Below are 21,208 nucleotides of genomic sequence, written 5' to 3' on the forward strand. Positions count from 1 at the left end.
TTAGTCCTGCCTTCAGATGTCTTCTAAATGTCAGGTAGTTGTTTATCTCTTTGACATCTGATGGGAGGGCGTTCCATAGGGCGGGTGCCACTACTGAGAAGGCCCTCTCCCTGGTTCCCTGTAACCTCACTTCTCGTAGTGAGGGAACTGCCACAAGGCCCTTGGTGCTGGACCTCAGTGTCCGGCAGAACGATGGGGGTGGAGATGCTCCTTCAGTTATACTGCGCCAAGGCTGTTTAGGGCCTTAAAGTTCAGCACCAACACTTTGAATTGTGCTCGGAAACATACTGGGAGCCAATGCAGGTCTCTCAGGACTGGTGTTATGTGGTCCCGGCGGCCACTCCCAGTCACCAGTCTAGCTGCTGCATTTTGGATTAGTTGTAGTTTCCGGGTCACCTTCAAAGGTAGCCCCACGTAGAGCGCATTGCAGTAGTCCAAGTGGGAGATAACTAGAGCATGCACCACTATGGCGAGACAGTCCGCGGGCAGGTAGGGTCTCAGCCTGCGCACCAGATGGAGCTGGCAGACAACTGCCCTGGACACAGAATTGACCTGCGCCTCCATGGACAGCTGTGTGAAGCCATGGGTTCAGGTCCTACCCTCCAGGAGAAAAGAAGCTTGCTCCACCTTCCGTGTGGCATCCCTTGAGATATTTGAAGGTGGCTTTCATATCTCCTCTCAGTCTCCTCCTATCCAGGCTAAACATACTCAGCTCCCTCATCCGTTCTTCATAAGGCTTGGTTTCCAAACCCTTGATCATTTTGGTCGCCCTCCTCTGCACATGTTCCAGCTTGTCCATATCCCCCTTAAATTGTGGCACCCAGAACTGGACACAGTATCCCAGGTATGGTCTGACCAAGGCAGAATACAGTGGTACAATGAGATCCCTTGATCAAAACACTAGACTGTCGTTGATGCAGCCTAGAATAGCATTAGTATTTTTCTTTCTTTATTTGCTGCTACGTCACATTGTTGACTCATGTTAAACTTGTGGTCCACTAACACCCCAGTATCCTTTTTCACATGTACTGTTAGTAAACCAGGTGTCCCCCACCATGTTATATTTGTTCATCTGGTTCTTCCTGCCTGAAGTGCAGAACTTTACATTTGTCCATATTGAAATTAATTTCGTTAGTTTTGGCCCAGTCCTCCAATCTGTTAAGGCCATCTTAGTGCGTGGGGAACAAATATCCAAGCTGCCATTGCCTTTAGAAAGACACAAACCTAAACATGCAGAGCAGGGATGTGAAAATAAGGAGGGAGCAATTCTATTGCAACAGCTCAATGTTAGGGAATGATAAATTTTCAGATTTGGAAAGGCAAACAACTCTGACTCTTTCAGATGAAAGAGGGTGCTATACTCAGATGCTATACTCCTATTGATGGGCTGCATCAAAAGGAGTATAGCATCTAGATCAAGGGAAGTAATAGTGCCACTGTATTCTGCTCTGGTCAGACCTCACCTGGAGTACTGTGTCCAGTTCTGGGCACCACAGTTCAAGAAGGACACTGACAAACTGGAACGTGTCCAGAGGAGGGCAACCAAAATGGTCAAAGGCCTGGAAACGATGCCTTATGAGGAACGGCTAAGGGAGCTGGGCATGTTTAGCCTGGAGAAGAGGAGGTTAAGGGGTGATATGATAGCCATGTTCAAATATATAAAAGGATGTCACTTAGAGGAGGGAGAAAGGTTGTTTTCTGCTGCTCCAGAGAAGCGGACACGGAGCAATGGATCCAAACTACAAGAAAGAAGATTCCACCTAAACATTAGGAAGAACTTCCTGACAGTAAGAGCTGTTTGACAGTGGAATTTGCTGCCAAGGAGTGTGGTGGAGTCTCCTTCTTTGGAGGTCTTTAAGCAGAGGCTTGACAACCATATGTCAGGAGTGCTCTGATGGTGTTTCCTGCTTGGCAGGGGGTTGGACTCGATGGCCCTTGTGGTCTCTTCCAACTCTATGATTCTATGATTCTACTTACCAGTACATTTTAGGTGCTTGTCAAATTTGCTTTCAATCAAACTCTTTGATCACACAGTGGGATTCTATACAGCTCTTGTACCAGAGCTGGCTCAGCTAATCAGAAATATTAAAAATCCAACACGCAACTTGAATGCCGTTTTCTCCCTGCTGAAGGCTGAGGGCTGCAGGCATGCACAACCACTCAGGATCCTAAGGCTGACATCTTGTTGTCCTGGCCTTTAGCAGGTTAGTACTTGGACACGTTGAAAAGAAGCGGGTGCAGTTTTTACGGCACTTGCTGCAGAAAGACTTTAAGTCAGCAAACTTTTTTAGCAGGGGGCCGGTCCACTATCCCTCAGACCTTGTGGTGGGCTGGACTATACCGTATTTTGAAGGGAAAAAATGAACTAATTCCTATGCCCCACAAATTACCCAGAGATGCATTTTAAATAAAAAGGACACATTCTACTCATGTAAAAACACGCTGATTCCTGGACTGACTGCAGGCTGGATTTAGAAGGCGATTGGGCTGGATCTGGCTCCTGGGTCTTAGTTTGCCTACCCATGACTTAAGTGGTACGGAAACCTCTGCCTGGTTCACACCTGTCAGGCTGCTTTTAAAGGCTCAGATGGGCCAGGCAAGAGTGGTACTGAGTCTGGGTTGGACTCTCGTTCTGCACCTTCATCACCCCAATGCCTGATCTGGGTACAGGCTGGGCGGATCCTGCTGAAGAGTTCTGTATTATCTGACGTGTTTACCCACCGCAAGCATTTCCCCCAAACGTCTGTGGCTTGACCTCCCAGGTCCAAGGCACCCAAAGAACCTGGGTGAACAAAGGAGCCCAGGAAACTTGTCTGTGCTATTGGCCTCCTAGTGTTTAAATACACCTTAAGGAAAAATGTCTACCTTCATCAATGGCAAAAATATATAGAGAGGTGTTCTATGAAATCACAGGCTATTAGTTGCTGCCTTTTTGGCTGCTTCTTACACAGAAATTTGAGGAAGGTTCGGATGTTTCCATGTGCTCTATTTAAAGAGCAGGGAAGACTATTTCTCCCACGCTGCAATGATTTACAGATATCATAATAAAATATGCCTCAGGTGCTGTGTATTGGTGATGTGGTTCATGTCTGCCGTGGTTGTAAGTTATACTTGTTGCTGCTCTTTGGAAAGTATTTGCAAGTGCTTTTAAAATAGCAGGCTAGTAATCTAGTGCCAAACTATTATTTTTCAGCAAGGCAGTGATTCCTAAATGATTGTGCAGCAGGGAGGCAAGGTGTTTTCAGTGTTGTGTTTTATAAACCAAAAAGTCTGCCTTTTGGCTGGGGCAAGCAGCCGAGGCAAAAAATGGAAGGGCAACAGGTGGTATCAAAGGGACAGAACGGGGTTGTAGACAGGAAAGCAGATAGCCAAGGAATCTTTATAGTGTCCTTCCACATGATGGCTGACAGGTGGTAAAACAAAGCAGTGATCAAATAACAGGTAAACTAGGAAAATACTCTGATACAAAATTTTAAGGAACGTGCCGTAAGGTGTTGAAGATGATGGATTCTGTACCTAGTACCTGTTTCCAACCAAGTTCTACTCAGACAAGAGCCTCTGAAATTAATAAATCTGCATTAGTCATGGCCATTAACTTCAGTAGGTCTACTCAGAGGAGGGCTGACATTGGATGCGACCCTATGGCGCTGTAGTGCAACTGCAGAATATTCATCGCAGTCAGGGTGAGATGAGATGAAGCAGCTAACTTTGCTCTTCCACAGTTTTAATCATTCTAACATGAATTCATCTAACATGAATCCACAGCCTGCTTCGATTTAGGGTGCAAGCCCTAACTCCTGTGAAGCGAAGGCAGAGTGTCACTGAGCACGTGCAAAGTGCCATTCTTTCCTTCCCAAGTGACTGCCAAACGGGTTCCACCCATTTTGATAACTATCCCAACCAAGGATGTGGCCCCCCTGGCTGCAGATTCTCCCTGGTCAAAAAGCAGATTGCATAGAGGCAAATGCCCATGAAAGTTTTATTAATTCCCCAATGTGCCCCTTTGTTCATACATACATTTGCCTAGACACTTGTTACTCCCAGCAGCTCAAATAGAACCATTGCTTTTCAGTGGTAAGAACTTCTGATTCAAGCGTAACAGACCAAGAGAGCTCCCCCCTCCAGGTGCCAGTTTAGATCGGGGAAAGGGCTCAGGAAAAGAAGGCCAGGCAAGACAGCCGTAACTTCTTCTTTCAGCATTACTCTCCCGGGCCTCTAAAAACCCTCAAAAAAATTAAGATGACAGTTTGAGGTTCACATCCCTTAAAAATGCCATTTATCACCCAAAAGACACTATCCAAAGAGGGCCTGGATTTACTTCCCAGACAGGACACCAGCTGCGGCCTCCCACTCTAGACAACACATCTTGACTTCTAGCGGCAGATTCCACCAAAGTGGTATTCAGTTCCGGAGACATTTATGACGGCATTAGGGATCCGTTTGACAAAAATGCTTGCCCCCCCCCCACAGGGGAAACCAAGGTGCTGCCTGCTAGCTTATGCCCAATTTCTGGCTGAATGACAGAATCGTGGAGGGAAAGGGTACCGGGAGCAGGAGAAGAGTTGGGGAAGCAGCAGATCTAAGGCAATTCACATCCACAGCAGGAGAGCCGTGGATGTTTCGTGTGCTTTGAACAGGCTCTGTGCAACTAGCAGATTCTAAAAACGGGGGCAAAGTAACAGTCTGGGCTGCTACCACAAGCTAGTTTGAAGCCCCTGGGTGGGGCCCAATGACACAGCTTACAGGTGCCAGCCCCTCAACCCCAAAGTATCCAAAAGGGATCCCCCAGTGCGGAGTCTCTTAGCAACTGATCCTTCCTTTTCACACGATCGCCACTGTGACAAGGAAGGGGTTGGCCAGAACACGAAACCTCTCTCTCTCTCTCTCTCTGCACGCTGGTTTGAGCCAGATCTCCTGCACATCCCAGCTGCTGGAGGGCAGAGAGGCGAGGGGAAGATGGTTCACTTCTCGTACTGGCCCAGCGGGTAGTGCTCGCCGTACTGCTTGAGGTGGCGTTCCAGGGATTCCTGCTGCTTCTGGATGTGCCAGGGCATCTCGCAGTAGACGTCGGAGAAGAGGAACTGAGGGCTGGGCTTCAACTTGCGCTCCGCCTCTTCAAAGGCCTCCATCACCTGAGGAACACAAAAGGAAAGCAGAGATGGGAGTCACCTTTCCGGACCTGCGATTTTTGCTTTACAATCCTGTGCGGAAGAAAAGGAGGGTGGGGCAGGTGCCTGGCTTCTCTGAAAAGGAGCACCTCAGCCAGGATGTTTCTATTTATCACAAAGCAGTGGTTCTATTTTAGAAAGCTGATCGGAGGAGCACTGGGATTTCCCTGTGGCAGGGCTGGTTTGGCTGCAGTTCAGCACAGAAACTCAGAGATGAGCAGTAAAGTTGATTCTTTATTCAGAGAGACAAAACACAATGGCGAACTTCACAGGCAGGACTAACCTGATGATGAAGTAGTAGTAGTAGTAATTTATTTATACCCATCTGACTGGGTTTCCCCAGCCACTCTGGGCAGCTCCCAACAGAATATTAAAAACATGATAAAACATCAAACATTAAAAGCTTCCCTAAACAGGGCTGCCTTCAGATGTTTTCTAAAAGTCAGGTAGTTGTTTATTTCCTTGACATCTGATGGGAGGGTGTTCCACACGGCGGGTACCACTACCAAGAAGGCCCTCTGCCTGGTTCCCTGTAACCTCATTCCTCCCAATGAGGGAACCTCTAGAAGGCCCTCGGAGCTGGACCTTGGTGTCTGGGCTGAAGGATGGGGGTGGAGACGCTCCTTCAGGTATACTGGGCCGGAACAGGGGATCTGAGCCTCCCACTTCCTTCCAAGGCTCCTCTGCAGCTGGCTGCCTTCGCAACAGTCTCAAACTCTTTCGAGGAGGGGCTCTCTGTGCCTTTTGCTCTGTTACAGGTAACACCCTTCTCGTTCTTGGGGACAGAAGAGGAGGGGAGGAGGAGACAGTGGAACTGGCAGGGGGCTGGCAATCTGCTGCAGCCTCAGCCTCCTCCTCAGCTGCCTCACTCTCACTTAAACCTACTGCTTGCTCAGCCTCCATCCCATCTGCCCCCCCACTTCCTCTGACTTGTCTTCTGCGCCCCACCACCAATCTCCTGGCTCAGAGCCTTCCCACTCTGATGCTTCGGGGGGGGGGGGTTCTCCAGCTGTAGCCTCCCACCATTCCTCCTTGCCTAGCCAGTCCCTGACACCCTGTGGAAGTCACCATTCATGTTCCTCCTTTTCAAAAGGGGTATGTACTTCTGTACCTAGGGCATGGGCAGATGGAAGGAGCATCCTGCTAAATAACGAAGAGGCAGCTGAAGAGTAGGGCATTGACACTAAGCTAGAGGGAGCAATGTTCTGGCTCAGCATTAAAGCTGCTCCCTATGTTCTTCCTAGGAGACTTCAATATTGTTGGCCTTTGCTCATATTTTGCATTGTTCTGTACATTTGCCTATTTATCGCAAGCAGGCACCCACAGAAACACAGCCAAGACGGAGAAGAGTTTGGATTTGATATCCCGCTTTATCACTCCCCTTCAGGAGTCTCAAAGCAGCTAACATTCTCCTTTCCCTTCCTCCCCCACAACAACCACTCTGTGAGGTGAGTGGGGCTGAGAGATTTCAAAGAAGTGTGACTAGCCCAAGGTCACCCAGCAGCTGCGTGTGAAAGAGCAGAGATGCGAACCCAGTTCACCAGATTACGAGTCTACCGCTCTTAACCACTACACCACACTGGCTCTCAGGAGGTTAATGTGGACACCATACATCCAAGCCACTCACCCTTTTGCGGGATTTCTTCCGCCACGTCTTCTCCTGGTCCTCATCCCACCAGCCTCTGCCCACCATGTAGTGACGGAGACGAGAGATAGGGTGGTCTTGCTTGTCCCAATAGTTGACTTCGTCCACCGATCGGTAGGCGGAGCTGTCGTCACTTGTGCTGTGGTGCCCAATCCTGAGAGGGAAACGGGCAGCTCATTATTTAGGGGGATTCTTTGGTCCCGCCCCCCCCATCAGGTCACTTCCTTCTCAGGCTATGGGACTTGTGCTCCATTGACTCCCCCCGCTCGCTCCACACCTACCTGTAGGTCATGGCTTCAATCAGGAAGGGCTGGTTCTCGGCAACAGCCCGGCGACGGGCCTCCCTGGTGGCATTGTACACGGCAAAGACGTCGTTGCCATCCACCCGGATAGACTGGATGCCGTAGCCGGGACCACGTGCGGCTGTGGGAAGGAAGCAAAGGATAAGCGCTCTGAGAATAGGGAGTGTTGGACTGTCCAACTTTCAAATTCCAAAAATGAGAGGTGCTAAAAAGTCGTAACATTGATTTGGGAATTCAAAAGATATTTGGTTAAATAAATTTAATTTAGTTTTATTTAGTACAGGTAAAATGTGTGCAAAACTGCCTAGAAATAATTAAAAATGATTGTCAAGAACATGCAGTTATATTATTATTCTTTAGCGTTACCTGACATTTTCAGAAGTTAATATTAAAATTCATGGGTTTCCCGAAAGCAGTTTACATGTTTCTTCATCAAATGCAGACTTACAGAGCTAAATGTTGTCTGATCACAAAAATAATAGCAGATTTGAATTCCTCACACCCCGAAAACATGATTTTAAGACCCCTAACTGAGGAAATTTGCAAAAAATAACTTTTACTCCCAATATGATACGCCCTACTCTGGGAAGTCACGCTTCACATTGCAGCAGGTGCTTCCAGGACAGTTGTTGAAACAATGCCAAAATAAAGATGAAAAAAGGCACGTATATTTCTGTGCTCGTTATGCAGCAGTGGCTGGTGACAGCAGAGCCTTCCAAAGTGGACTTTCTATGTTATACTTGCTTTACCCAGAATCTGGGGCAGGAGGGTAAGGTCATGTAGCCTCAGAGCATTCTCCACCCCACCCACACCCTGGCCTGACCCCCCTCACCTATTCCGTCGCCCCGGTACTGCTCAGACGTCGGGGTGGAGATGGCATAGCCATTGTTGCGGCAGAAGAAAATGATGGGGCACTCAAGGGTGGCGGCAAAGTTGAAGCCTGCGTGGGCATCGCCCTCACTGGCCGCACCCTCCCCAAAGTAGCAGATGACAATCCGGTTGGTGTTCTCCCTCTTGATGGCGTAGGCGGAGCCAACAGCTGCCAGATGGGGAGGGGAGAGAGGGAATGAGAACAGGGAAAGGAAAGAGATGGGTACACAGGCCATTCACTGTGACTGTGTCTTCAAACAAAGGATTGCTTTGTTGTAACGAACCCTTGTCATTAATAAAGCAGAGGATCTGTCCATACTAAGCAGTGCCGTGACCCGCTCAGCTCCCAGACCCCTTTGGCAACGACCCCAAAGGGGGATTTGCCAGCCTGGGGTGTCTCACACCTCCTGACTCTGCCAGAGGGAAAGAGGATCAGATGCTATGTTTACTTGAAGCTACCACAGATCAAGCTAAACCACCGATTCAGCCTGAACATACCCAGTTCCCTCAACTGTTCCTCATAAGGCCTGGTTTCCAGACCCTTTATCATCTTGGAAATTTTCAACTCCATTTTCGCCTCACCTTGTGGGATCTGCGTAGCTAGTGGGGATGATATGGTGACAAAGTGCAAATCTTTGCAGCCGTAGTGAACGGGCATTTGACGGCCTTTCCCAGTGTCGCTGGCATTGCCGTAGCACTGTGCCATGAAGAGGTCCAGAGGGTACCCTCTGTGCATCAGTACACCTAGGAGGAGCAAGAGGAACATGACATTAACCGGAAGCACCTTTTATCAGAGTGAGAAGCCAGTAATGGTATTAACAGCGCACTAGTTGATGCACAGAGTTCAGGAGCAATGCTTCTTCCACAGAGGGGGGTCATTTGATGGACGAGAGGAGAGCATTTGGGGGTGGGGAACCATCGCAGTCAAGGTTCAAAAGCCTACTATAAAATAAATTCTAGATTACACTGCAGAAAAGGAGGCCTATTAAGAACACCTATTGCAGTGGCTGCTATTATGGAATATAAAAATAGATCAATCATCCTTTAAAGCAGTGTTTCCCAACCTTTGGTCTCTAGCTGTTTTCGGACTACATTTCCCACCATCCCTGACCACTGGTACTGCTAGCTAGGGATGATGGGAGTTGTAGTCCAAAAGCAGCTGGAGACCCAAGGTTGGGAAACACTGCTTTAAAGCACATGGTACTATGTGCCTGTCTAATCAGCTCCTTTAATTGTTTATAAACAGTCACACGGTGTGCAGAACTAACCAGCCCAAGAGACAGTGTATCCTAAGGGAAAATAGGAACAAATGATTAAAAAATGGAATAACAGGAAAGAAGTATTGTTGGGGTGAGAGCTGAGGATGCAAACATGCCTAATGCTGTTAAGAGCAATGCAGTGTTGAGCTGTCATGTGCTGCCACCCAGTGGCTGAGCAGCTAGTAGCACACCACACTTTAGCAGGAGGGAGAGTGAATTGTCCCTTACCTGCTTCACGGTACTGTCCAAAGACCAGATCGGTGTCACTAAGAGCGGCTGCGCTGCCCACGTGGGTGCCTTCCTCCCCGTAGTTGGTCATGTAGAAGGAGATCCGACCCTAAGGAAAACAAACTGAACTTAGTCATGGAAGGAGGAAGGGATAGCTCAGTCAGGAGAGCAAAAGACTTTTATCTTCTGGGTTGTGGGTTCGAGACCCATGTTGGGCAAGATTCCTGCATTGCAGGGGGTTGGACTAGAGGATTCACATGGTCCCTTCCAACTCTACAATTTTATGATTCTAAGGAAGATGAAGGCCTCTAGGCCCAGCTTTGTGTGCATGTTACTCTGTCTGTTCATTAGATCAGGCTGTCCAACTTCCAAGAGACTGCGATCTACAACCACTATAAAAAAAACTGGCAGTGATCTTCTCAGAGTTGTTGAGCTTTTTTGGGGGTGGGGCACGATCAACCATGATTGACAAGGGGCATCCCACGAATGACCAGTAGATCGCAATCGACCTGTCGGACAGTCCTACATTAGATCAACCTTCCCCAACCTGCTGTAAGCCAGGTGTTTTGGACTACAATTCCCATCAGCCCCAGCTAGCAGGGCCAGCGCTCAGGGGTGATGGAAGTCCAGCCAAGACATCAGGTTGGAGAAGGCCAGGCTACATCCACACCCCCAAGTCAGGAGATACTTTGTGTGACCCTCCCAATAGGACAATTTGTTTTTTGAATGAGGGGGGCAGAATCTTATAGCATGTGTGCATGTGAAATGCGGCCATACCTGCCTCTGGGACTCGTAGAGAATCCGATCCATGGTGTTGAGAAGCGTCATGCTCTTGTAGAATTTCAGCACCTGCTCTTGGGGAAGCTGCAATAGAGGGAGAAATGCCGCTGGACGAAAAATATTTGAACAGGGCCGAAAGAAAGTATTTCAAAATTCCTTGGCTCCTGCAAGAACCTCTTGGTTTATTTTTTTCTTCGGAACTGCACTGAACTGGACAATCTGACAAGGCCCTTCTGTCTTACCTCAGGGTCCTCGCTGGGGTTGGTGATCTGCCCCTGTCGGTCCATAACTCGGTAGATGGGAATCCCTGAAATGACATTAGGCTGGATGAATTCTAGCTTGTCTACGAACTCGGCCGAGGCACCGGGGAATTGCGGCTTCTCCTCCAAAGAGGTAAACTCTTCCTGCTGTTGAAGGCATACCTGGGACAGATAAAGAGAGAACAACACACCTGTGAAAAGGTGAACAGAGTTGCATCATGCCATACAGCGACGAGGCAACTGAAATGCTATGTATTTGATTTCAGTAGAAATAATAAATAAATAACAATTATCCAGTAGCACCTTAGAGACCAACTAAGTTTGTTCTTGGTATGAGCTTTCGTGAGCATGCACTCTTCTTCAGATACGCACAGATACTGAAAAAGTGTGCATGCGCACGAAAGCTCATACCAAGAACAAACTTAGTTGGTCTCTAAGGTGCTACTGGAATATGAATACACACACACACACACACACACACACACACACACACTGCATCAGACCAACACAGCTACCTATTTGATTTCAGTTACACTTGTCATTCTGCAAAGCTATCACCACATAGGTATTTCCCCCCCACCCCCGGCTTCCATATCACAGCAGCGAGCGATGTGCCTTGGCTTTTCAAAAGGTGGTCCCACCAACCCTCTAACCCCCTTTGCTTTGCATCCCCAATGGCGATGTAGAAGGTGGCGTGTACTGCCAAGATCCCAGGGTGTGCTTGTGCATGCAGTGCGCCTCCCCTCCCAGTGGACTGCCTCTCTGCTAGGATGGGGTTGCCAGGGGTGGTAGGTAAAGTCCAGCCCTGTGTGAAACACCGTCAGCAGCTACGGGAGCTCTTCTGTAGGCTGGGCTTCGTAGGATAGAAACACAGCGATAAAACATGGTCGCCAGATGCAATGTTTTAGCGTAAGGGTATCCGGTGGGAGCAGGGGCTAAATCTGCTCCCTGCCCCAGGCTGAAGAACTGAGCACATCCCTAACATGATATCCCCATCCTCAGTTCAATTTATTATGTGCTTACTGCAATTACACCTTTTTCTCCAAGGAGCTCTGGGTGACATACACTGCTCCCCCTCTCATTCAATCCCCACAACACCCCCATAAGGAAGGGAATGCTGAGAGATTTTAAGTGGCCCAAGGTCACCCAGTGAGCTTCATAACTGAGTGGGGATTTGCACCCTGGTCTGAAACTCTACCCTAGAGGTCGGCAACCTTATCTGAGGATGGGCCGGTCGACGCTCCGTCCATCAGAGGACGGGCCGGAGCGTGTGCGCACGCATGGTCCTCCGGGTTGGAGGAGCGCCCGTGCGTGAGCGCACACGCTATTTCTGGCACTCCTGCAACTCAGAAGTGCACCGGAAATAGTGTGTGCACATGCGCACGGGTGCTTCTCCGTTCCGCATGTGTGCGCACATGCTATTTCCAGCGCACATCCAGGTCAGATGAGTGCCCATGCGCACAGGTGCCATCAACCCAAAAATTGGTCCCTGTGCCGTGCCGCACCAGTAAGAGCAGGCAGCGGGGGTGGCAGCAGGGGGCGCTATGGGCCGGTTAGGCAAGCCTCATGGGCTGCTACTGCTTAGGTTGCCGACCCCTGCTCTACCCCCTCCCCCCACCACACTGGCTCTCATTTCTTGGTGAAAAGAGTGTGACAAAATGGTGGGGGGCAGGCCTGGCTTCTACAGGGTTGTGGGTCTTTTTGGTAAAACAAAATGCAAAATGTCTCCACCCCCATCGTTCTGCCTGGACGCTGAGGTCCAGCGCTGAGGGCCTTCTGGCGGTTCCCTCACTGCGAGAAGCAAAGCTACAGGGAACCAGGCAGAGGGCCTTCTCAGTGGTGGCACCCACCCTGTGGAACACCCTCCCACCAGATGTCAAAGAGAACAACTACCTGACATTTAGAAGAAGAAGGCATTATTATTATTATTATTATTATTATTATTATTATTATTATTAAGTTGCAAATCTAGGCCTGTAACATATTACTGGGTGGAAGAACCAGAGAAAGTGTCTCTTGGATTACACACTTTAGAGGCCGTCCCTGTATGGTTCAACAACATCTGGAGAGATCAGGTTCCCTATTCAGGCTATATGAGCTGTCGAAAACAACAGTGGAATAAGCCTTTAAATCCAGGACGGACATGTTTGTTAAACAAATACCACGTCCTTGCCTGCTGCCAGGGAGAGAAGGAAAATTATCTCCACAGATCTTGGGACCTGTAAAGCTGTGACAAGAAAGCTAATTGACTTCAGTAAATCAACACTGGGGAAAGGGTGAGGGAAACTGGATGCGGTCCCAAAAGAAAGAGAAACACACGCCCCTTGAGGCGGCCCAATCAGGCAGGAGAAAGTTGCAGGGGAGACGGATTCTCTCCCTCCCTTTCTGAAAGAAAGTGTTTTCCAAGTGCTGAAAACACACAGGGTGACCTGCCACAAACACACACACACCAACCAACCACATGTGACGATGCCTTTTAAAAGACTGGTTCCCTGCTGAATGCTTTGGAAAATAGATATTTACAGCATTTCTAACACAAGCCTCCCACCTTCCATCAGGGCACAATGCAATCAACTCGCTCTCACAGCCTCATCTGCTCTGCACATGTTTACTTGGGAGTTAAATCCCACCGGGGGGGGGGGGGGGGAAGTACCGTATTTTTTGCTCTATAAGACTCACCTTTTCCCTCCTAAAAAGTAAGGGGAAATGTGTGTGCGTCTTATGGAGCGAATGCAGGCTGCGCAGCTATCCCAGAAGCCAGAACAGCAAGAGGGATTGCTGCTTTCACTGCACAGCGATCCCTCTTGCTGTTCTGGCTTCTGAGATTCAGAATATTTTTTTTCTTGTTTTCCTCCTCCAAAAACTAGGTGCGTCTTGTGGTCTGGTGCATCTTATAGAGCGAAAAATACGGTAAGTCCTACCGAATTCAATGGGGCATACTCCTAATTTAAGAGTTGGAAAGGGACCCTGATGGCCATCTAGTCCAACCCCCTGCAATGCAGGAATCTCAAGTAAACCATCCCTGCCAGGTGGCTATCCAACCTCTGCTTAAAAGCCTCTGGTGAAGGAAAGCCCACCTCTCCTTGCGAACAGCAGTGCAAAGCAGCCAGTTGTATGAACTTTTGGCTAGCATTATGAGCGTCTATGTGTTTGTGTTTGGCCACAAGGCAACAGACCACTCAAGTTCATAAGATGCAGGGAAGTTGTGGTCTTCTAGATTTTGCCGAACAACAATAATAATAATAAATTTTATTTATACCCAGCCCTCCCCAGCCAAGACCGGGCTCAGGGTGGCTAACACCAGGTACAGTGGTACCTCGGGTTAAGTACTTAATTCGTTCTGGGGGTCCATTCTTAACCTGAAACTGTTCTTAACCTGAAGCACCACTTTAGCTAATGGGGTCTCCTGCTGCCGCTGCGCCGCCGGAGCCCGATTTCTGTTCTTATCCTGAAGCAAAGTTCTTAACCTGAAGCACTATTTCTGGGTTAGCGGAGTGTGTAACCTGAAGCGTATGTTACCTGAAGCGTATGTAACCCGAGGTACCACTGTATCAAAACAATTGATTAGAATGCAACTTAAAAACAAGATGAAAATACAACATTAAAATGCAGCCTCATTTCAGTAGAAACTCAAACTCAACACACACACACACACCCTCCGCCATCATCCCATTTGAGTGAGCCAAATTAATAGCCGCAGGAATGTATGAAGACCCTTCTGGATCCGGCCAACGGCCCATCTGATCCAGCATCCTCTTCCCACAGTGGCCAACCACATGCTTGTGGCAAAGCCGCAAGCAGGATTCGGGCGTAAGAGCAACTCTCCAACGCCCCCTCCAAGCAGTTTCCAGCAACTGGTATTCAGAAGGATTATTGTGTCTGACCTTGGCACAGCCATCAAGGCCAGTAGCCATCGATACAGCCAGTCCTCCATGAATATGTCCAATCCTTTAAAAAAAACAAAAAAAACAAAACCCCACCTGCGTTATAAAAACCGGTTTTAAAAAATCAAATCAAATCCATTTAAAAACCATCTGGGCTACTGGCCGTCACTTCCTCCTGCAGCAGCAGCGAGTTCCGCAGTTTAACAATGTGCACTATTATAAGGACCCATGTCATTATTTGGGCAGAGCTCACTCAGAAGCAGTTCACATAAAGAACACAACAAATACATACATACATACATGATCAACAACAATAACAACCCCCAATAGACCAGCATGAACGATGATTTCAGGAAACATATGCCAGTTAAAAATCCCTGCAGGACACCCATTTCTGAGAAGACGGATATAGCATTTTCAACAAGGATAGATGGACCCGCAATATAAAATGCTCCACTCCTCCCCCCCCGCAAAGTTTGCACCCATACACGTGCAAAGTAGCACGTGGGGATATGCAACTTCCACATTCCCTCCCTCCCCCATCCAGCCTTTGCCTCCCAAACCCTAAAGAAGTTGGGTTTCTGTGATTTGTTTTGGTTTTTTAGGGTTGGGGGGGGCGGGAAGAGATCTGGAGGGTAGGGGGAGAGATATTACCCCACCTTTAGACCCCCAGCGAAGGGGGTCCCACCCCTATTTGAGACCCCACCCCCCAGCAAAAGAAACCCCCACGGCTAAGTGGGGCACAAGGACCTCCTTTCTCGCTGAGAGGGGAAAAACCCCCCACGTCGATCCAACCCTCCCTTTAAATGGGGCCCAAATATCCGGGTCGTGACTGCGGGAGGGGGGGCAGGGAGGCCGCCTCGGGAGACTCACTCCTGCGCGGAGCCCCCTCGCCGGCAGCCGCCCGGGGTGCGAGGGGCGTCCCAGCAGCAGGCGCCTCAGGGAGCGCAGCCCCGCGCAAGGGAGCCTCGCCGACGCCGCCATTTTGGGCGGCTGGGAAGCGCGAGGCGGGCGCCGGGCACTAGGCCTCGCCTCCTCCTCCTCCGTCGAGGGAGGCGGGAAAGACGCCGCCGCCCTCGCTCCTCCCTCGAACCTGCTTCGGAATATAACGCGGCCCTGGGAATAGAGCCCAGGAATGGGTCGTGATTTTTCGTGTGTATTGACGTATTTCAAACCATATCCTGGCAGAAAAGTTGTAGAGATGGGCAAGATGGAATACGACAAAATAAAATTAAAAAATGCCGTTTTTGAGGTGTCTCAGCGGGGAATGTCACGCGCCCGGGTTTTCCCGGACGAGCGGACGTCCCCCCGCCGGTGTTGTTCGGTGTCCGGGAAAATCCGGACCCCGCAGCAGCCCCTGATCCTCAGACAGGGAAGTGTTATGAATGTAATGAGTAATCATCTAATGTTTATGGGATGGATTTCCCCCCTAAATTGATTTTTGAATTCTGAATTTATTGTTATTCACGTTCTATGCTGTATTTTATGCTGTTTTTTTGTTGCGTCAATTAAGTGTTTTAAATTTGTTGTTAGCCGCCCTGAGCCCGGTTTTCTGAACCGGGAAGGGCAGGGTATAAATAAAAAATAATTATTATTTATTATTAATCATCATCCTAACCATCCCGATGGATGAGTCCTTCTCCCCTCCTCTGGATTTTTTCTCCCTCCCACTAGGACCCCGTTCCGTCGCTTCTACCTCACACAACGACCCTGTGAGGTAGATTTAGGCAGAGAGGGAGAGGGAAATAAGTCGCCAGCCCCAAGTGACTCGGGGTATGGATGTGGAAGCATGACCTCTATTAAGTTGTGGGTGAACATATCAGACGACACAGCAATTCTTCAAACAGCTCTTGTTTATTCACAGGCCAGAACTGAACTGAAGGGTTCAGCCAGCCTGCTTATATAGAGCTCCACTGGAATGCAACAGTAACCATTTTCTGTAACTGTCCAATCACTGAACGTCACTTTCGATCCCTTATTTGCATATATGGTACCTGAGTGAAAACTATCTACAGTATCCCCCTGCTGGCCCAGGGTGAGAACTTCAGTACATAACAACCCCTGTTTTATCCTCGCAGCAAAACCTGATCAACCTGGTCAGGGATGGACTGTGCCAATAGGCCTTCCTCGGCAAGGATGAGGTTTGGCGCCCACACCTAAATATTTCTTATTTTCACAATGATTCCCCTGGGTGCAGTTGCTTTTTTATAGATATTTTCAGCAGGCAACTGCGCAAATATAGGCTGTTGTTGTTATTTTGAGCCCCCTCTGCTCAGCGACCCCTAAACCCAGAGAGTGGGCCTTCTCCCCAATTTTTTATTTTTATTTTAAAATTTTCTTTGGTTCTGTTTATGAATAGCTTCCCCGTCTTCAAGGGACATTAAAAAATAAAATAAAGGTTTTTCCACAGAAGGACAATAAGCACAAACGAAACGAAACTTAGGCTACGGTTTGTCAGTCACATTTGGAATAGTTAAAGCGGAACAAAATGTTAATTCGTTGCTGAATTGTTTATTTTATTTATTTGATTACAACAACCCTGTGAGGTAGCAATTTGTAAGGAAGTAGGGGGGAATGCTGGGAAATCAACCCCCTCTCCCAAATTATGACCCCCCCACTCATCCACACTCTGATTCTAGGACACCCCAAATTCCCCCCTTCCTGAACCATTTTTTTCTAATTCATGAAGCTCTCTCTGTGTTTGTGTGTGTGCGAACTCTTAAAGCACATTTGAGGCACATCCTTTCCCTCAAAGGATTCTGGGCCTTGTAGTTTACCCCTCACAGAGCTCCTGTTCCCAGCATCCCTTAGCAAACTGCAGCACCCAGAATTCTTTGCGGGGAAGGCTGTGCTTTTTTGAATGTGCTTGAAAGACTTAAGAAGGTTTGGTGTGGCTTGTTGCTTTAAAAAGGAGGCGTCGGCTCCCGTAGCTCCGCCCCGTCAAACCCCGGATCCGGAAGCATCAAGGGGGAAACCACGTGGGTGGATCGGAGCGATGGAGACCGAACAGAAGCGCTTCGATTCTGGGGATCTCCCTGCGCTGCGCCGGATCCTGTGTGAGCAGGGACTGCTGTCCCGTCCTGATGGCTCTGCCTCCTGGATGCAGGGTCAGCCGTGGCTTCCTTTCCTCCACCCCCCCTTCCTGCTCCTCCATCTCTGGGTTATATCCTCTTAACCAGCGCTATTGATACTCCGTAGGTGTGGGGTCCAGACGGGCGTTTCTCAGGTCTCCCCTTCCAAGCTGAGAGCTTTTAAGGTTCTCTTTGGCTCGGGGTCTTTCTTCCTTCGATATCGCCCTGTTGCTCCTGCTTCCAGTCTGGAACTCTGTTTGGGATGGGTGTCTGGTCTTTAGTCTCATATCTCCCCGGCTCCTTTCTTAGCCCGAGTACCAGATGCTTAATACTTAATACCCTTTGCTTTCCTAACCCCCCCTCCAAAACAGAGCTTATAGATCATAGAACTGCAAAGTTGGAAGGGGCCCCAAGGGTGAAATCTAGTCCAACCCCCTGCAAATTCTAGGAATCTCAGCTAAAACATCCATGACAGATGGCCACCCAACCTCTGCTCCAGTGAAATAGAATCCAGAACCTCCCAAGGGAGTCCATTCTACTGAGCAACAACCCCTACTGTCAGAAAGTTTTCCCTGATACTTAGTCAGAATCGCCTTTATTGTAACTTGAATCCATTGGTTCGGGTCCTACCCTCTACAGCAGGATAAAAGAAGCTTGATCCATACTCCATGCTGATTTAAATTGAGTGAGGGAACCCCGGCTCTCCCCGTAAGTCAACCCTGGTAGGTTATGGTTAAATTACAGAGTTTGCTACCCCATGGTTTGGTGGTAGACAACCAACTTGTATGGTTTAAAAAGGGAATTAGGCACATTCAGGATGGATAGGGTATTGTTGGGACGCGGGTGGCGCTGTGGGTTAAACCACAGAGCCTAGGGCTTGCTGATCAGAAGGTCGGTGGTTCGAATCCCCACAACGGGGTGAGCTCCCGTTGCTCGGTCCCTGCTCCTGCCAACCTAGCAGTTCAAAAGCATGTCAAAGTGCAAGTAGATAAATGGGTACCGCTCCGGCGGGAAGGTAAAGGGCGTTTCCATGCGCTGCTCTGGTTCGCCAGAAGCGGTTTAGTCATGCTGGCCACATGACCCGGAAGCTGTACGCCGGCTCCCTCAGCCAATAAAGCGAGATGAGCGCCGCAACCCCAGAGTTGGTCACGACTGGACCTAAAGGTCAGGGGTCCCTTTCTCTTTAGGGTATCGCTGGCTGCTTGTCATGTTGGCCTTGTGTATCAAAGGCAGTGTGTCTCTGTATGCAATTTGCCAGGGATCACAAGCAGGAGAGCGCTGTTACTCCCATTTCTTGCTTGCAGGATTTCCATGGGCATCTGTCCCTAGTGGCTGGTGCCCATTGAGAAGGATAGGGTGGAAGGCAGAGAACCCAGCAGTCGGTGCTGCCAATGACAAGCACAGCCAACTAAAGCTAGTTTGGCCCCCGTCCACGTCCTTAACTGAGTTCTGTAATGGCAAAGCCAAAACTAAGGGGGAGGATCAAGGGTCTTGAAACCAAGTCTTATGAGGAACGGCTGAGTGAGATGGGTATGTTCAGCCTGGAAAAGAGGAGACTGAGAGGAGATAGGATAGCCATTTTCAAATATGTGAAGGCCTCTCACTTGGAAGATGGAGCAAGCTTCCTTTCTCTTGCTCTGGACCATGGGGAGGCAAACTAAGGCCCGGGGGCCGGATCCAGCCCAATCACCTTCTAAATCCGGCCCACGGACGGTCCGGGAATCAGCGCGTTTTTACATGAGTAGAATGTGTCCTTTTATTTAAAATGCATCTCTGGGTTATTTGTGGGGCCTGCCTGGTGTTTTTACATGAGTAGAATGTGTGCTTTTATTTGAAATGCATCTCTGGGTTATTTGTGGGGCCTGCCTGGTGTTTTTACATGAGTAGAATGTGTGCTTTTATTTAAAATGCATCTCTAGGTTATTTGTGGGCCATAGGAATTCATTCATTCCCCCCCCCCAAAAAGAATAGTCCGGCCCCCCACAAGATCTGAGGGACAGTGGACTGGCCCCCTGCTGAAAAAGTTTGTTGACCTCCTCTGGATGGTAGGACCGAAAGCAAATGGATTCAAGTTACAAGAAAGGAGATTTGGACTAAAAATCATGAAGAACTTTCTGACAGTAAGAGCAGTTTGATAGTGGAGCAAACTCCCTTAGGAGGTGGTGGACTCTACTTTCTTGGAGGAATTTAAGCAGAGGTTGGATCTGCCATGTGTGCTTACTAGTTGAGATTCCTGCATTGCAGGGGGTTGGGCTAGATGACCCCCTGGGGTCCCTTCTATGAAACTGGGAGGCAGTGCTATGGCCAGAACTGCCTGTTAATAAGAAAGCAGGCTGGGTAAGGGCATAGCTGTCAACGTTTCCCTTTTTTAAAGGGAAATTCCCTTATTCCAAATAGAATTCCTTGCAAGAAAATGGAAAAGTTGCCAGTTATGGGTAAGGGCAGACTGCAGTTGCTGAGGCAGGGCCTCATTTGCCCTAATGAACCACCTTGTGCTGGAAAAAAGAAATAAACAGAATGGAAAAGGCAACTTGTTTGGTTAAAAAAAAAAGCTGTGACTGCTTCTTTTCCCTCCCCTCAGGGCAGCTGGATAGTGAACTGTTCCTCAGACGACTTCTCTCCTCCCTTCAAGGGCAAGAGGGTCCGTCTGCTGCTTCTGTGGTAGCAGTTAGGGGAGCTGGATGGTGACTGTTTCATCACCAAATTAGGCCAAATTGTTCATGCCCCCCCTTCCCCTGTTTTTTCCCAGGGGACACTTCAGTACTAGTTGGAGTGTACGGGCCAACTGAAGTCAAGGTCAGCAAAGAGATCTATGATAAAGCTACCCTGGAAGTTCTTCTGAGGCCCAAAGTGGGTCTACCAGGTGAGAGGAGTATTGCAAACCAACTCATATATCCCCTTTTGGGGGTTCCTTTGACCCAGGTGCTTGCCCCTAGAATTTGTATAGTCAGGGCAAAGTTGGGGCATGCAGGCCTACTCGCTAATGTGGTTGTTCGTTTAAATGAATAGGTGTCGCGTTCTAATACTGTATCTGCATGCCGCGATTTGGGAATTTCTTTTGTGGAGGGAGTTAAAAAGACAAAAGGAGGGGCCGAGTGAAAGCATTTGTGGGGGGCACAGGGCTATATGGGCTCGCTATAATATTGACAGGCAGGGTAGTTGTTCCCTTGCACTAATTGCATGTTCAATGAGAGACCCCCATGTTTATACCAACTCCATGCTAGGGGAGGTCCTCAGCCAATGCACGTTTGTATATTGGTATGCATGCTGAACTACCGTATTTTTCGCACTATAGGACGCACTTTTCCCCCTCCAAAAATGAAGGGGAAATGTGTGTGCGTCCTATGGTGCGAATGCAGGCTTTCGCTGAAGCCTGGAGAGCGAGAGGGGTCGGTGCGCACCGACCCCTCTCGCTCTCCAGGCTTCAGGAGAGCCCCACTGCCAGCCCCACAAGCTCGGGGGACAGCGGGGAGGCAGAACGCCGCCATCCCGCTGTCCCCCGACTTGGCTAGAAGGCTGGCGACTGGGAGAAGCCTGCTCCTCCCCGTCGCCAGCCCCGCAAACTCGGGAGACAGCGGGAGAGGCGCAGCGCGCCCTTCCCGCTGTCCCCCGACTTGGCTAGAAGGCTGGCGGGGGGGGAGAGGCCTGCTCCTCCCCGTCGCCAGCCCCGCAAACTCGGGAGACAGTGGGAGAGGCGCAGCGCGCCCTTCCCGCTGTCCCCCGACTTGGCTAGAAGGCTGG

General features: G+C 49.2%; 2 protein-coding genes across 3 annotated transcripts in view; one reads left to right on the top strand and one right to left on the bottom strand.

The window, feature by feature from the left end:
* Positions 1–3,965: 3,965 nt before the first annotated feature.
* Positions 3,966–15,421, bottom strand: BCKDHA (branched chain keto acid dehydrogenase E1 subunit alpha). Its single transcript, XM_053397789.1, has 9 exons — positions 15,270–15,421; positions 10,495–10,674; positions 10,250–10,336; positions 9,473–9,581; positions 8,568–8,729; positions 7,948–8,154; positions 7,095–7,236; positions 6,796–6,967; positions 3,966–5,132 (listed from the first exon to the last, which is right to left on the bottom strand). Exons 1-9 carry the CDS (start codon positions 15,378–15,380, stop codon positions 4,962–4,964), a joined length of 1,341 nt encoding a protein of 446 aa, XP_053253764.1. The 5' UTR covers positions 15,381–15,421; the 3' UTR covers positions 3,966–4,961.
* A 1,691-nt stretch (positions 15,422–17,112) lies between these two features.
* The window catches only part of EXOSC5 (exosome component 5), a 41,694-nt gene continuing 37,598 nt past the window's right edge, over positions 17,113–21,208 (top strand). The window contains exons 1-2 of one of the 2 annotated variants that reach the window (XM_053397791.1): positions 17,113–17,452; positions 20,217–20,330. In XM_053397791.1, the coding sequence (XP_053253766.1) occupies positions 17,257–17,452; positions 20,217–20,330 (310 nt within the window). In that variant the 5' untranslated portion in view covers positions 17,113–17,256. Of the gene's footprint in view, positions 17,504–20,216; positions 20,331–21,208 lie in introns of both variants that reach the window. The other variant, XM_053397790.1, reaches the window with a different exon arrangement.

This window comes from Podarcis raffonei, chromosome 8 (assembly GCF_027172205.1).
Source record: "Podarcis raffonei isolate rPodRaf1 chromosome 8, rPodRaf1.pri, whole genome shotgun sequence".
Lineage (NCBI taxonomy): Eukaryota > Metazoa > Chordata > Lepidosauria > Squamata > Lacertidae > Podarcis > Podarcis raffonei.

Coding starts and splice junctions, on each gene's coding strand:
- BCKDHA (XM_053397789.1), bottom strand. CDS start 15,380: ATGGCGGCGTCGGCGAGGCTCCCTTGCGCGGGGCTGCGCTCCCTGAGG. Junction 10,675..15,269: donor CGAGGGGGCTCCGCGCAGGA/GTGAGTCTCCCG, acceptor TATCTGTCCCAG/GTATGCCTTCAACAGCAGGA. Junction 8,730..9,472: donor TGGACAGTACCGTGAAGCAG/GTAAGGGACAAT, acceptor TGCTCCTCCTAG/GTGTACTGATGCACAGAGGG.